Genomic DNA, 17,195 nt, shown 5'->3' with positions numbered 1-17,195 from the left:
TGTAAATATACAGTAGTTATTATTTTTACATTAAAAACATTGACAGTGTCCTTGAATAGAGTTTTTGTTTATTTTTAACTATCCTTACCTTTAATTTGGGAATTTGTTTAAAAAAAGCCTCTCACTCAATCTAGAAAAACATATTGTTTGCTTCTGAAAAATGTCCAAAGTAGCATAATGTGTTAGCAAAACAACCAGATATAGTTTATGGGCTTATATGAAAGTAAAAGAGGTGAAGAGTGAAGTGGCAGCCCGACAGGAAGATGTCGCTGGCCTCACGCAGCCTCCTCTGTCCTCACGGCTGAATATTAGCGAGCATCCCTGCTCAGATGGCTGGTTGGTGACATCTACAGCTGTTCTCACAGCAGCGCTTTGCCCGCCCAGCTGTTTCCCGGCCATTACGAAATTATTCAGCACTCAGATTGACATGGTGGTCCAGCTTGTTCTCAGCTGCCGGACTTAAATATTTGCTGTAATGCCACTATGCTGACAATGAAGATCAGAAATGCATTTTTTTGAATTGCAATTTGATATCCATCTGGCTCACATAATCCCTTTTGCTGCAGTGCATTTTAGTGATCCTGCTATGAACGAATTTCAAGTGCCCTCTCTGGTTGAAATAATGTGTTGATAGCAGTGTACGTACTTACAGGCTCATCCGCTTCTGTCCCGGTGGAGTCAAAGGCCACCGGGCTTCATGTAGATACGGGGGATGTTTTTAACTCCGGCAAAGCAGCCTGCACGCTACCACAGCTATATTTGCTCCAGCTGCCTTCGATTTAATTGTGCACAGCCTTTGTTTATCAGTGCTGCCCCCTAATCGTCTGTCTTGTGCTTTTTAACTGTTTGTGCATTACAGGAAGTGTCCAGATGGATTTGACTGCCTAAAAGTAGGGAGGAATCCAAACTATGGCTACACCAGTTTTGATACCTTCGGCTGGGCATTCCTGGCCCTCTTCCGACTCATGACACAAGACTACTGGGAACAACTGTTTCACCAGGTGCCGTTTTTTAAATCTCATTATAAATCTACCAATTTTCTGTGACAGTTTGCTGTGCCCTATTATTATCCATCTTTGAAAATGAGTGTTAATTTTGTCTGCATTTATTTTAGTCTTTATCATATTTGGTATTCTTTTTTTATTTGACTCAATTGCATTTGCATTTTAAACTTATCTTAGCCAAAGAAAACTATACATACTTCGCTTGTAGGGACGAAGGATCCACCATGAACACAGTGTAATATTGCCTTCCTTAGGAGTTGGTGAAGATGTTATGTTAAAACTACGAAACATGACTCCGGTCTTAAAAATATCAGATTTTTTTTTCTAAAGATGTCTATATTGTTTAACTGTTACTTTATCCTCACAGTAGTGAATCAGACAGAACATCTGTGAAAATTGGCTCATAATGGCAATAGTAAGATTTCACAGCGCCTGATGAAAACAACCAATCAGAGCCAAGACAGTGTCATCACTCCAATCCCACTCAGCAGCATTGATCATATATGAATCAAAACAGTGTTGTTGCCAATGTATTGCCTTAATGTTTTCAGAACCATATTTAAGAGTACAGTTTAGATGTAAAATGAGAAAGTTTGTGACCCGGCTGCCATTTTGAAATCAGTTAATAGAAAAACCAAGCAGTCCACTAAACCAACATTTCTTATTTACAGCTAAACAGTTCTCAAAAAAACATTTGAGGCCACAAATAGGCAACATTTATATTTGATCAACTCTGCATATTTTCAGATTTTTATCGGAGTGCAGGAGCGGTGATTGACACTGCATTAGAGAATCCTCTGCTCTGATTGGTTGTTTTCCTTTGGGCTTGGTGGAATTTTGCAAATTCCATTAGAAGCACTGTGGGGATGCAAAGGAACCAAATGTGTTCACATATTATCTGTCTCATGCACGACTGTAAGGATACAGTGACAGTTTCAGCAAATATCATGCAAAGTTATTTTTACAAAAGATACCAACTGAACCTTAAATACTTACATTTGATCATACTCACTTTGATGTGCTGCTCCCTCAGACGCTGCGTTCAGCAGGAAAGACCTACATGATTTTCTTCGTGCTGGTTATCTTCCTGGGCTCTTTCTACCTTGTCAACCTCATCCTGGCTGTAGTGGCCATGGCCTATGAGGAGCAGAATCAGGCAACAATCGCTGAGGCCTGGCAGAAGGAGAGAGAGTTTCAGCTGGCGATGGAGCATCTGCGCAAAGAGCAAAGAGTAAGTGCAACGCCAACAGTCGGCAACAATATTGAAAAGTGTTCTTTCATTTGAGGACGAACAGAAATGTATCTTTTGTAACATAATTCCTTTCTGTGTGAAGTTGGCAAGAAAACAACAACAAGCACAGGATACAGACTCAGTGTTGTCCCCAGAGCTGTCTCCAATGTGTCTGAAGATGGGCAGCATACGTCGAAACAGCAGCAGAAGAAGAAGATCGCACAGGGCATTGTCGGAGGAAACAGAGGAGGAAGCTGCTGAAGAAAAGTTTGACCCTCCTGATGAGCCAATGGTACATCACCAACAATCATAATCTAAACCTGTCTTCCATTCTTTGGTGTTCTTACAGAAAGTAATAGGAGCTAAAGTGTCCTCTGTGTTTCTACAGCCTTCTCTGTCTCCTATTCCGGTCCACCCGCTACTGGCCACACTCTCTTCTCACCCCCTCAGCACCAGGAGAGGAAGCCAAGCCAGCGTCTTCAGCGCGTTCCGGCCGCGCAACAACTCGGAGGCGGACTTCGGGGACGACGAGTTCAGCACTCACGGGGACACCTTCAGAAGTCGAGCAAATTCAATAGCAACGCCCTGGAAAAGAAGAACCGGCAGTGTGCGGAGCCACAGCTCCCAAGTCTTCACCCCCAACTACAACATCAACGGCAGGCTCAACATCACCTTAGATCAGAACGGAGTCACCACTCTGGGCCTACATTCTCCCATGTCCATGCCCTCTTACAGCATGGAGAGGTTCAGGGAGGAATTGGTGAGTGGTAGAGGCCCGGTTAGAATAGATAATCTTGCAAAAGTGAAAATGTTGATGGAAGAAGATTGGTTGTATTTCATGTTTTGGTGTTTTCCTGTCCACCAGAAGCCTGGCAGTATGGAAGACACAGTTCCTAACCTTCTCCTTCAGCCTTCCCCAACGATCACTGAGCCTCGTCCAGCGCAGAGGAAAAGAGTCTTGAGCTCTGTTAGCTTCTTCAGCGATGCCATGGGTGGTAAGTTATTTAGCTTTAGTAGTAGTTTGAGCTACTTGGGAAAAACTTTGTTTTGCTTGAGAACAAGAAAAAGATAAGAAATTAGAAGGTTTATACCTCTCTATGCTTATATGATTAATTTAAAGCTCTGACCAGCCGTTTATTAGCTTAGCTTAGCACAAAGAATCAAAACAGAGGGAAACAGCAAAACTGGCACAATCTAAAAGCTACAAAATGCACTTTTAAAGCCAAATCATTAATATTTTAAATCTGGTGGTTTTATCCATGCCAAAAACAATCCAAATACAGTGGTGAGAAAATGACATGTTGTACTAAAACCATGCCGTAGCGTGTACCGTACTATCTTCGCTGCGTGCCTTAACTTCCTGAAGTTTTGTTGCACCATTACCCATCATAAATGTGTACATTTATCATGCTTTTTTTGCACAGATTAACAAACAAGATTTACTGTTTTAATTAGTAAATTTTAGGTTGCAGGTGGACTTAATTAATTTTGGACAAAGCCACACTAGCCTCGGTTTTAAGTCTTTATGCTAAGCTAAGCTAATCGGCTGCAGCGTCATATTTACACTACAAACAAGATTGGTATCAAACTTCTCCTTTAGCCCTCAGCTAAACTGAAATATCAAAATATTATAATATATTTATTATCACATTGTTAAAGCCCAGAGACCTATTGCAGATTGTAGAGCATAAAACGTTTTGTCACACATGATAGGGTTTCAGGTTTTGTCCACTAGTGTTTGAACAGAAAAGAAGAGCCAGCATATAAATAGTTGACCTCTTTGCAGAGCTGGAGGTGTCGAGGCAAAAGTGCCATCCCTGCTGGTACACGTTCGCCAATAAGTACCTGATATGGGACTGCTGCCCCTGGTGGCTGACGCTGAAGGAGTGGGTGAAGTACATGGTGATGGACCCTTTCCTGGATCTGGGTATCACCATTTGCATTGTGCTGAACACCCTCTTCATGGCTCTGGAGCACTACCCGATGACTGATGAGTTCAACACCATGCTTTCCATTGGCAATCTGGTAAGGGGCTTTTAATGATAGGGGTGGGCAGGTTTCCAGAATTTGACACACTTTATCCTAAGTGCTGTTGGGTCAACAGTTGAGTGAACAGAAAGCTTCACTAGAAAGAAAGTGAAGAGCAAATTCTTCGTTAAGATAATGTTTATATATGATACTCTGTTGTTTTTAATAGCCAGTGTTGCTGCACTTAAGGTCAGTAGGGCCGTGTTGATCCTTTATCAAAGGTTCTGCTTTAGACTATTTGTGATTATCGCCGGTAAGAGGAAGTATTTTTAGCTGGAGGTGGGACTGATTCCATGGTTTGTATTTTTGCTATATCATCCTACTGGTACATTAAAGACTCTGCTAGTGTCGTCAAGTTTGAAAATCTTCTTAGAACTAAATAAATGGAAGTATTAATTATAATAATATTCTCTTATATTACATTAACCAAGTTTTTGCCCATGTTTTTTTTGTCTTTTGACCATTATTTAGCAGGATGTATCAAAATAAAACAAAAACTGAAGGAATATGAAAAATATTCTTCTCTTCAACTTTGCTTATATTTGTTTCTACAGCTGGTACACTTTAACTTAAACCTCTAAGCCTCAGATATTTAAACCTCAACTCAAATAAACTTAAAGCTGCTTATTTGATCATGTTGGCTGCTACTCAAGTAGGATACAGTGGCTTTGTCAGAGCTTTTTCACTGAAAACTACTGCCTGATGCTGGAAACAAGGTTGATCAAGAGTCAACAAAACAGTGCTGTACAAAATAGATTTGTTATAATAATAATAATTGTATAAGTATAATAATTGAAATAGATGCCTTTCTTTAATTTTCAGTGTATTTAAAGAGAATATTACAGAATAATTAATGTAAAAAGGTAGTTGAAATAAGCAAATGCTTCAGCCTACACTGTAACTGTAAATGTGCCGTTTTGTCAATATTTCAAAATTAAAGACTTGAATAAATTGTAATATGTTTGATTTAGTTGCATAAAATGCCCAATATAAATTAAAAGTATCTTTCCCATTTAACATAATCCATTTGATCATTCAAATGGATTATTTATCATTCCACTTTTTTGTCCCCCTGTATCTGTTACAGGTTTTCACAGGGATCTTTACAGCTGAGATGGTGCTGAAGCTGATTGCCATGGACCCCTACTACTACTTCCAACAAGGCTGGAATATTTTTGACGGCGTCATTGTTTGCCTCAGTCTGATGGAGTTGGGTCTTTCCAATGTAGAGGGGCTGTCTGTCCTGCGATCTTTCAGACTGGTAACAGAAGTCCTGTATTCTCACCCTTGTACATTTAATAGAACTTGAACACACTTAAAAAAACATCAAATTGGTTGTCTTCTTTTTGTTCTCTACCTCAGTTACGAGTCTTCAAGCTGGCGAAATCCTGGCCCACTCTCAACACTCTCATCAAGATCATCGGCAACTCGGTGGGCGCCCTGGGAAACCTGACGTTGGTGTTGGCCATCATCGTCTTCATATTCGCCGTGGTGGGCATGCAACTGTTTGGCAAGAACTACCAGGACTGTGTGTGTAAGATCTCCATCGACTGTCAGCTGCCTCGCTGGCACATGAAAGACTTCTTCCACTCCTTCCTGATCGTGTTCCGGGTGCTGTGTGGCGAATGGATCGAGACCATGTGGGATTGTATGGAAGTGGCCGGGCAGCCCCTCTGTCTCCTGGTGTTCATGTTGGTCATGGTCATAGGCAACCTTGTGGTGAGTATTAAAGAGGCCTTGCTTTTTGGGGTTTCCCCTTTCCTTTAGTGTGTTATATAGGTTTTAGTGCATGTAAATGGTCTGCAAAGGATACAATCCCAAAGTTCCCTCCAGAGGGAGTTTCTCTCCCACACACATTTGGTTTCACATTTCACATTGGGGATAAGAGCCTAAAACAGGCTGGGGGTTTCAGAAAGTATAGATCGACAGACAAACATTTGGTTTTGGTTTTTATTTGAAATGTTGACAATAATCGAAAAACCACAATATATATCCATCCGTTAACGGTATATGATAACAGGGAATCTGCTTTGAGACAAATTCAATTGAACGTTTATACAACCAACTGTAATCCAAATGATGATGTCATGAGCGTAATCAGGGATTACTTATGTTGCACTGATGAGGGTGGGTGGTTCCTTATTATGCGAATGGGACATCCAGTGACAGTTATTGGTGCCTCATCATGATATATTTTTGCAAACTCAGAAATGTGTTCAGACACAATGGTTTGTGCACTTTTTTCTTCAGTGCTCTTGAACATGTGCTCTGAAAGAGTGGTTGTGTCACATTGTCATGCTTACCGTCTTGCAGATTAGCATTAGCGGGTCACAAAACAGATCATGTCTGGACGACATTTAATCCATCTGTTGTCCCTCCTGAGTAAGATATGTTTTCTCTGCACATGTTGTCGTGCAAACCGTAGCCCCAACAGACGCAGTCTCTGTGGCTTTATCGCAGCCTCATGTCCAACAGGGCTGAATGTTTTATCCACTGCTAATGAACTAAGCCTTATGGCAGAAATTGTGACCTAAGTACTGTACAAAGGATCAGCCAATGCCACAGAGTGTTTTGGTTTCAAGCCTTTTGCAGCAGGTATTGAGATTCACACAGGATGAAACGCTATGTTTATATCATTCATGCAGCTGTTCCTGTAAAAAGTAGTTAATCTAACAGCTCTGCTTGAACACAGCTGCTTTCATCCTGTGCCATAGCAAGGATATGTTTATAGTTGGGCACATGCCACACCAGCAACTGCAGCTTTTATTTTGAAATGCACTGTAGTTCAAGCACTAATTCTTGTTGCTAATGCTAACCTATCTCTGAGCCAATGTTATACTCCCATAGAGCCAACATTTGCTTCAACTATGTTTGTATAAAGAAACCACACATGTAGCTTCCTGCAGAACTAGCATCTGCATTAGCATGATATGCTAGCTACTGTTGTCTAAATCCAACTACAAACAGCCAACACTTCGGCCCAATTCCAAACCGCCCCCTACACCCTACCCCTCCGTTTGCGCGTTCGCGCGGAGGGTCCGCCACATTAAGTGCTGTTCCAAACCAACGAGTGTGGAGGGGGAGTGGGTTATCAAGCCCTCCAACAGCGAGTCTGCATCGGTCCTGACTTCACCAGCTTCACTACCTCACCGGACTCAACGCTGGGTCTGTCCGTCATGAAACACGCTGTTTACAAACAGTTCCGTGGAAACATTCACTGATAAACTGCACAACAAGAGCTATTTAATATCTTCATACAGAATGTTAGGGTTGAGCAGCACAGGGTGGACCCAAGTGCAGACAGACAAATGTAAAACTGAAAAAAACTTTTATTTCAGGCAACCGGATCAATGCAAAAACAGACAGAACTCGATCTCCCTCTGATCACAAAAAGAACCCACAAAACCCCAACAGAAAACCAGAACTTAAATACACACATGGCCAATCAAGACGACAAGACACAGCTGGGGAGGGGAGGGAAAACACAAAGACACCAGGTGAACAGAATCAGGTAATCACACAGTAGGGAAAACTTGATTTACCTACTGTAACTCCAGCTTCTATGAGTATAGGCGTAGCCCTCTAAGGCTATCGCTATTGGGTAATCCCCTGAGCACCCGCGCAGCACTGAAAACACTTGTGGGCCCCACCTTCGGACTCACTTCCGGTATAAATAGGAAGGAGGCCCGACAATCTGCTCCCACACAGCTTTTCTTCAGCTATTCGTGGAGACAGTGGGGCCCAGAACTTAGAGGGCTACGCCTATACTCATAGAAGCTGGAGTTACAGTAGGTAACTTCAGTTCTATCAGTATAGGCTTCGCCCTCTAAGGCTATCGCTATTGGGTTAAGGGCGAAGCAAGATGTAGTCTGCGCCCCACTGGGTCCGCCTGGTAGTAGAAGCACAGACACACCTGCTCAGATAATAACCCATGCCTATTGCGCCATGCGAATGGCGCATCACAGTCCCTGGAATATAGCATAACATGAATATTTACCATGAGGGGACGAAGGCTGGGAACAATACATACCTGCCGCTGTGAAAAAGTAGAGACGAAGGTCACACTTTGCCCAGTGACAAAAAGAGGGGGAACAAGGGCAGCTCTCTGCGTGCAGACAGGCAGGAGAGCGCACAGCTGGATCCCTGACATCACTCACTCTGACAAGACACTCCGTACAAAATGTGTCAGAGAGGAAAAAAAGGGAACATCCCTCTCATAAGAGGGAAAAAGGGCCGAGAGGCAGGAGAGAGGCGCACAGCTGGATCCCTGACATCACTCACTCTGACAGGACACTCAGTACAGGGTGTGTCAGAGAGGAATGGGAGACATCCCTCAAATAAAATGGAATAAACGAACAGGGGGAAGACCAAGATGCAACAGTGCAAATGTCTTCCACTGACAAAACAGCTGAGCTGCCATCTCCTTGGATCCGGAGACATGACGGAGCCACAGAGAGGGCAGACAAATCACTCACCCTTTTTGCTGATGTCAGCGCTAAAAGTAATGCTACTTTGGCTGACAAAACCTTAAGGGGAACCTGATCTAAAGGTTCAAATGGGGCTTTTGCTCAGTGCACGTAACACCAAAGCCGGGTCCCACTGAGGCGCCAGTGTGCGTGACACAGGTCTGAGTCTCTGTACTCCTCGCAGAAAACGGCTGGGTGGCTGCTGATCGCTCCCTCCGCCACGGAATTTCCCACGGTCTGCCTCACAGCGTACGCTGTTGGCATGGAAACCAGGGCGCTCCTGTGCGCTCCGGGGCTATCAGGACCGCTGATAGCCGCTTCTCCCGCACTCGGTCCGGGAACCGAGGGGTCAGCGGAACTGGTGGGAAAAACGTATAACAGCACCCTGGGCCACGGCCGATGTGCGAACGCGTCTACCCCCAGAGGGGGGTGATCCTGCGCTCTGCGAGCCCCTCTGTTCAATTCGCCGGGAATATACATTGCTCTGATGGAGAGCAACGTGTGTGCGCGCCCAGAACAGCAGCCGTCTGGCTGCGTTCAGAAGCTGCGCAGATCGTACTCCTCCCTGGCGATTGAGGTAGGCTGCCGTGGCCTGTTGTCTGTGCGAATCAACACATGTTTGATTGTACAGCTACGGGGCGAAGTGCTGGAATACAACTCCAGCACATTTACCTCTGACGCACGGGGTCGATGCAGGCGAATTAACCACCTCTGGAGTCTCCCAGGGGGATCACCACGTGACCAGCTGACGTCATGCTGAGCAGCTGCATCAGGGCTGTCACCACGCTGCGGGGTGTGACACGCCGGAGGAGAGCTGTCAGTTTCTCCACTCTCTGCCGCGAGAGCCGCGCTCTCATGCTGGCTGAGTTTAATTCCACTCCCAGATAAATGATTGTCTGAGAGGGAAGAGGACAGCTCTTCTTCCAATTGATTATGAAACCCAGGCTTGACAGATGCGATACGAGATGTACCGTCTGTAAAGTGACTTCCTCCCTGGAGCGAGCCTGCAATAGCAGGTCGTCCAGATAAAACCACACTCTCATCCCTCCTCTGTGTAGTGGCTCCAGCGTCGTCTCTACACACTTTGAAAAAGTTCGAGGAGCGAGTGTACCCTCTGCTGATCAGCCTGCTCATCCATCTGTCCATCAGACACATACGCTGCCACTCTGAGAAATACTCTGAGAGCGGGCATACATGCTCGTGATGTGCTGTGGTCGTCATGGTGACGAGCCACGCCAGAGCCCTCGCCGCTGCCCGTGAGGCAACCCAAGGTGCGCCTGGACCGAAAGGGCTGTGAGGGAGCCTCCACACGCTGCGTTTCACTCCGGCTCACTCCGGCTCTCATCATGAGGCGCGTACACGCTCAGGGGATGAATGGAGGTGTGTGCAGTGCTGTCCACACGAGGCGTTATAACGGCGCTCGTGGGCTTATTATGACCGTGTGTAGGAGGTATATCTGGGACAGAGGAATGCCGCGAGCTCTGCAGTTTATTAACCGATAGGTTAAAAACAGGCCGGCACCGGGCTCCATCTCTGTCTCCTCCGTCCGGGGGAGAAACGGGATGGGGGAACCACACGGTGATCCGTGGATGGAGGCGGGGTAGGAGTCGTCCGACTTCTGCCCAGCACTCGGATCCAGGAACTCAAGGGCTTGGTCCACAGAGTAGGACTCCATCCAGTAGGCCAATCATCCTCCTCGGCCGCAGTAGCGAGAGCGTCCGCTCTTCGCTGTCTGACGGCCAGAGGGAGACGGGCACAATGAACACCTGCTGGGCGAGAGCTGCGTGCGCGTGCTCCGACCCCAGGCAGGATTCGCATCGTGAGTGCCGGTCATAACTCATTATGAACCCCGTCTGGCACGAGGCGCAAACTCTAACACAACCCTGTGTACTCATGTTTAAGGATCTTTTTCGAGGTGGCTCTTAAAAGAGCCTTTACTCTTTAGTGTCTCTACAGTGCTTCAGTACCGGGATGCTGAAGAAAAGAGGGAGCAGATTGTCGGGCCTCCTTCCTATTTATACCGGAAGTGAGTCCGAAGGTGGGGCCCACCTCGCAGGTGGGCGTGGACTACAAGTGTTTTCAGTGCTGCGCGGGTGCGCAGGGGATTACCCAATAGCGATAGCCTTAGAGGGCGAAGCCTATACGAAATAGAACACAGACAGGAAACAAATACAGACATGACAGACAGGGGGTGAACATCCTTCAACGAAAAACAGGAAGCCGACAGTCCTTGATAATTCCATAATAAAACAAACAATAAACAGATCCTAACACAGATGTTAACAACTTCATGGTTACCTCGTATTTGTTTAAACTTAGGATCATTTACTCATGTCTAGTCTAGAAAACGGTTAAAGTTGTGTATATTTACACGGACTTTTGCTAAAACTAAGCGGCTTATAAACATCAGATTTTAAAACAAAAATATCTTTACAAAAAAGATATGCCATAAAAGATTTTTAGAGTTTTATTTTTGTTATTTTTAATCCAAGAGATGCTGATTTAAGCCCGTTGTTGTTACGTATTATGGCATTTCTGCCGGAGAGAGGGGAGTTCGTCCCAAAGCTTGCCGCTGTATTTACACCCTCCACCTGAAAGAAGGGAGCCTCGTTAAGCTGCGAGTGTGACTACAGATGGAGTTCACTCCATCACGGAGGGGGATTGGGTAGGGTGGGGTTTGGAATTGGGCCTATATGTCAGCCAATATTTAAGTTCGGACATTTTTGTTATTATCATCATTACTTTTAGATTTTTAGGATTTCCTTATCCTTCTATTTTTTTTGCCGAAACAAATTAGCAAAACATACCGTATGTAATGGATTTTCTATCCAATGCTAAGCACAAAAACCCAGCCAGGCCTGTTGGATATGGTTCAAACACCTGTTCCCCTGTTCTCTCTGCCATTAAATGCTAGTTTGTTCGCATTTAATCCTCTGCTCTGAAATGTATCTGCCTCTTGGAAATGTTTTCCAACCTTTTTGGTTTATTCTAAAATATTTTTGACTCTCTGCCTCGATAATGATTGTCACTATTTTAAATGCAGATGTATAGATAATGCTGTTTAAAAAAGGATGTATATATATATGGACAATCTAAACAATTATTCAAAAGTCGGTTAAACATAAGTATATTTCTATGACTGCTTCATTTTCATGTCTTCTGCGTGGATCATCAGTTCCTGACATTTTATCTATCTATTTTTATTTTTAAGACCATTTAACAAGAATGTCTTCATTAAAAAAAACATTCAAAATGTAGTTTTAAAACCACTCACAGTTGGATTTAAACCATGAGCATGAGCTTACACTGACAAGTTACAGCTGATAAATCAGCTAGTGGCTTTTCCATGGTCATAGGCTAGAAGTGAAGAGTCTGTTTTAATTCACTTATGGTTTCGGAAATTACTAAGAATGCCAGGTGTTAAATCTACCATGGATTTTGTGTAAATAGCAATATGTGCCAGAATGCAATGACTTGGAAGTGGCAACAGTAACTAAGGCGTGTGGGGTTTAGCAAATGGACAATTGCAAAATCTCCTGTCTTCTCTACCTCCAGCTCTACAACATCATCTTTAAAACAGCTTACAACTTCTGACTCCTTAAAGGGGCCAGATAATTAAACACTTTTAGTCAGATTCCCCCCCAAAACAACAAAAATCCACCTAGGACTAGAGAACAACATTGGCAACCTTGTACCATGCTATTTTTCACAAGCCAATCAGAACAGACTTTTTCTGTTGGGGGTCTTAAAGAGACAGGCGCTAAAACATAGCGTTTCAGACCAATAGTGAATACATGTATATTCTAAATGACAGTACTGTATGAGAAAAGTAATGTGTTTTTAGATTTATAAACCATGTAAACATGTTCTTGTTGAAAACAAAAGTACATATAAAAACCTGAAAATTGGGATGATATTACCCCTTGAAATACTCAAAAGAAAACTTGAAATACTCTGTTCTGACCTTTCCACTGACAGAAGATGGCGTCTTAAAGAGCAGCTTTTGTTGTCATGATACAGGGACCTTTAGTGAACTGGATGTCTTACTGGTGCAAAGAACAGATCACAACAGTACAGGTCTTATAGAGTTTAATGGACAGGAACCTCCACTACACATGAATCGTGAAAGCTGTTTATCCAAGGGATTATCCAGGATGCTTAGGGGAGAGAAGGCAGGAGGGCATTCATCACTAATCATCTGCTCATGCTCCCCATCTCTGACTGGCTCAGTGGCTAAAGATGATCCTTCGCAACTGTGCAGACACACACACACACACACACACACACACACACACACACACACACACACACTGCTGCATAGATGTGCTTGATGCTACTGCTCTCTAAGCTAGTTGAAAGATTACTTGGGAGTTGGATGCTTGAAGACTCTGAGAGGTCAGTGTCAGCCCGAGCCATGTGTGCCTTAGCATATCAAGATAGAATATCCTACTGCATTCACAATGAAAAGGATTTGCCATTGGTGACATATCATATAGGAGGTCAGGCTAAACTAGTATCAATAAAGTATATCTATCAATCTAAAGAAAAAATAAATGTAAATCAATCAAAGTTTATTTATATAGCCCAATATCACACATTTTACATTTGTCTCAGGGGACTTTACAGTTTGTACAGAATAACAATACGACACCATCTGTCCTTAGATCCAGGGGTGTAAAGACACAAAACATTTCGGGGGAAGCTGGGTTATTTGGAACACAAGAGTACACAGGTACAGAGAGAGATAAGAAGAAAGTAAGGTGTCCCCCCGACAACAAGCCTCTAGCAACAAAACTAGTGACTGATTCTAGGCCCATATAGATAATCCTAATGTAAATACAGCATTTTCAGGCGAAATGGTTATAAAATTGTAACAATATTCTGATATTTCTCTACATCCAATATAATGTAATGCTACATTTGTCCGTCAACAGGTGTTGAACCTTTTCCTGGCCCTGTTGCTCAGCTCCTTCAGCTCAGACAACCTCTCTGCTCCAGACGAAGACGGTGATTTGAACAACATCCAGATCGCCATCGCCCGCATCGAATCCGGTTTCTCCTGGCTCACATCGTGCATCTTCGACCTCTGCAGACGCAGCTCGAAGCAGCGAGAGCAGAAGGCCAAAGAAATCTCCAAGCTGGTCGGGAATCACGTGGAGAGCAATGGTGGAATTTTTGGACGCTATGGAGAGAAGTACATCGCGCCGGGGGAGGACAGCTACATGACAAACCCCAACTTGACTGTCATCGTTCCCATCGCACCCGGAGAGTCCGACGTGGAGTTTCTTGAGGAGGAGGAGATTTCTGAGTCTTCAGAGGATGAAAACAGCAAACCAGTGAGTTTTTCACATCCACATATTTCTTTGCAACGGACAGAAACTCTCCATATTTACTGTTGTAGTGTTCTTTGGATGGTATTTTCTAGCAAAATAGTTCTTGTAAGAGAAAGGATCACATACTGATCAGCTAGTAAGAAACCAATGGTGCTAACGGTGTTACATCACTGCTATGGGTAAAGCCTGATGAAAATGTAAAATATTTCACATAAATATCAAGAAGTATGTTTAAGCAAGAAGAATCCAAGTTAATTTAACTTCTGTGTTGCATATTCCCTTTATGCTTGTCACCAAAATGAATCCAAGTTGTTTTCATGCTTCTTACCTGGAAACATCTGCATCCAATGCTTGCAGCAAACTTAAAAAGCCAATGAATATAAAAATATCACTCGTCACCGGCTTGAGCTTCAATATCAGGATACATGTATTTATTATCCTTGCAAGAATGGAAGTAGTCATCACATACAGAGCATTTGGTACAACTAGTTCCTGAACAGTGTCCTTCACATGCTGATATACAAGAGAGGGAGTTACACATTCACAAGATGGAGGAACACCGGTTCAAAGCCGTATTCAATGTTTTGTTCAGATTAGCTAAGAGCCACGTCAGAAATGATCATGCTTGTCATATGTCTATCTCCATAGAGGCTGAATCATCATGTTAATTGTTGTCACATAGCTATCATATGCCTAATACAATGTGTCCTGATGCTCTTCTAGGTAATCATACATCCTGTCATGTACACAGCTACGTAGGGCCTTTGTTATCATGTGCTACTCTGATATTGGAAGAGTACATTCAGTATTTTCCCAACAATATCAAATATATTTGAGCAAATGTAAAAAAAGCATCTTTAGGCCCTGTCTTTACATAGCGTCCATCGGAGCTGTGGAAAGTCTCCTTCCAGCATTATTTGTTGTCTTTCTAGGACAACGATTCCTTACCAGTGTTACAATTATTTCAACTTTGACCTCAATTGCAGCTGACCTATTGAAACCCAACCAATGAGATAACGGCTGTATGAAATGGCACAGGCAAGCATGGGAAGCAACTGTAGAAACAAAACTAACTAACTAACTAATGCGGCTTTTTTATAGTTTCCCTCTGAAAGACACGGCCAAGAACATGCTTCTCCTCCAATTTCTACAGTGACACCTCCAGCACTTTCCTAAAGGTTGAGATATTTTGAAGCGCTCGGTGCAGCTGCGTCTGCATGTGCTGTCTCCTCATTGGAAACAATTTTAAAAGACCCTGCATCTCAGAAAATGGCCTTTCTAGCCTTAAACGCTTTATTTTATGATGGGATTTAAACAACCAAACCGTAACTATGGTAGATTTTTTAAGCTTTACTTTAATAATTGTTTTCAAGCTACAATACTAGAAACAGTGTAAGATGTCAAATGTATAAAGAAAATTTGTTATGTTTGTTTCAATAACAGAGATCTACGCAAACAGTAGACTTTAGTTGAAGCCGGAAAATGTCCTAGAAATATATTTTAAAGGATTCATTCATTCAGCTCATTGTTTGCTTTGATTATATGTTTTGGTGAAACAACACCCACCAATTTGCTGAATAAAATCAGTTTTTAGTCCTCCAATTCGGATTTATCGCTGCTAGGGTAAGGGGGGAGGGAGAGGTGGGGGTTTTCTGCAAAAGAGGCTGTGATGTGTAGGCTTTCTTGACACATAACATGTTAATCTGCAACCAAACAAGGTGAAATCAGAAGTCTCCTCAGAAAGCTGAGTTGTAGATAAATTGGTCACACTTCAGGCTCAGTATAGAGCAGTCATTCACCAATTGGAAGGTTGATGGTTCAATACCCAGCAAATGCAGCCAACAAGTTGCATTGTGCTTGGGTTAGATAATAAACCCCAAATTGCTTCCGATGACCAACAGTGTGTGAATTGAAGTCTCCCCTGTGTAGGTGTTTCCTTGTATAGCAGCCTCTGTATGAATGTATGTGAATGGGTGAATGCTGCCTTGTATTGTAAAGTGCTTTGAGTGGTATCAAAGACTCGCTATGCACTATGTAAATGAAGTCCATTAACCAATTAAGGCAGGAATCAGAAGTACTTTAATTATCCTGGGTGAAATTGAGTTCTGTGACAGTTGTTCCAATTTAGAATTAAATATGTGGTGCTCTGTAGTGCAACGTCTCCGGGATTGGGCGATTGATCCATACCTTCGACAGCATCTTCCTCAATGATACAACCCCCTCTCAAACATCACTGGTGCTGTAGATCAATTTATTGAGTCTGACCCCCTTTCCCCTCCTTCTTTCATGTGTAGACATCGAGGAGACCTCTTTCATGGTCTCTCTTCCTCCCCTTTTCTTCCTTTTACCTTACGCTCATCATTTACCCAGGCTCCTCCAACAGTGCAACACAATAAAACAGATAAAATAGTGCTATTTTATTGTATTACTTGCAATATTTTATCTGTTTTATTGTGTTGCACTGTTGGAGGAGCCTGGGACCTAAGATTTTCATTGACATAACTACACTGTAGCTATGTACGAATGACAATAAAAGCCTTGAATCTTGAAATCTTGAATCATCCACCCGTCCTGTTTTCTTCTGGATTCTTCTATCTGTGAGTGTCCGGGGGTTTGTTGAGGTGGAGGGTTTGTCGTTCCTGTCCTTTCTGGCAGGCACACAGCAGCAGGCCAGATGTGGAGCCAGACCCCGCAGATTAAAGTGACACAACTGAGCAGAGCCAGGGCTGCAGTCTGGCGCCCTCTCTTCCTATTTCCCTGCCATGCTCTGCTCCACATCACACTAGAATTAGGCATCAGAGAAAATGGAAATGAAAAAAAAAAAAAAAATCAGGCCTCCATCAGCTTAACTGGGCATCAGCAGCTGCTCAGCCTACATGTGTAGGGCTTTGAATACGCACTGAAAAATTGCAAGATTGTGGCTATTGCGAAGTTAGTTATGAATTATTACATATCAAAAAGTAGATCCCTTTGAAGAACAATAAGCAATCACGTTGTGTTTGAATGTATCACAGCTGCTTACATGTGGCAGCATTTGACCTAAAATCCCTATTCTCACGGCTCTGTTTTGGAGAACATTGGTAATGCTGGTAATCTGGTCTCCAGGTCCTGCGGATGCTCTTTAATGCTGGAT

General features: G+C 43.3%; 1 protein-coding gene across 2 annotated transcripts in view; it reads left to right on the top strand.

Moving 5' to 3' along the window:
• LOC117488895 (sodium channel protein type 4 subunit alpha-like) overlaps nucleotides 1–17,195 on the top strand; it is a 47,188-nt gene that overhangs the window by 18,505 nt on the left and 11,488 nt on the right. Inside the window, exons 9-17 of one of the 2 annotated variants that reach the window (XM_034138050.1) lie at nucleotides 860–1,001; nucleotides 2,038–2,235; nucleotides 2,339–2,527; nucleotides 2,624–2,995; nucleotides 3,101–3,230; nucleotides 4,022–4,260; nucleotides 5,351–5,524; nucleotides 5,626–5,982; nucleotides 13,664–14,065. In XM_034138050.1, the coding sequence (XP_033993941.1) occupies nucleotides 860–1,001; nucleotides 2,038–2,235; nucleotides 2,339–2,527; nucleotides 2,624–2,995; nucleotides 3,101–3,230; nucleotides 4,022–4,260; nucleotides 5,351–5,524; nucleotides 5,626–5,982; nucleotides 13,664–14,065 (2,203 nt within the window). Of the gene's footprint in view, nucleotides 1–859; nucleotides 1,002–2,037; nucleotides 2,236–2,338; nucleotides 2,528–2,623; nucleotides 2,996–3,100; nucleotides 3,231–4,006; nucleotides 4,261–5,350; nucleotides 5,525–5,625; nucleotides 5,983–13,663; nucleotides 14,066–17,195 lie in introns of both variants that reach the window. The other variant, XM_034138049.1, reaches the window with a different exon arrangement.

The sequence above is a fragment of the Trematomus bernacchii genome, unplaced genomic scaffold (genome assembly GCF_902827165.1).
Source record: "Trematomus bernacchii unplaced genomic scaffold, fTreBer1.1, whole genome shotgun sequence".
In the NCBI taxonomy this organism is placed as follows: Eukaryota; Metazoa; Chordata; class Actinopteri; order Perciformes; family Nototheniidae; genus Trematomus; species Trematomus bernacchii.
This window is presented reverse-complemented; position numbering and strand designations above follow the sequence as displayed.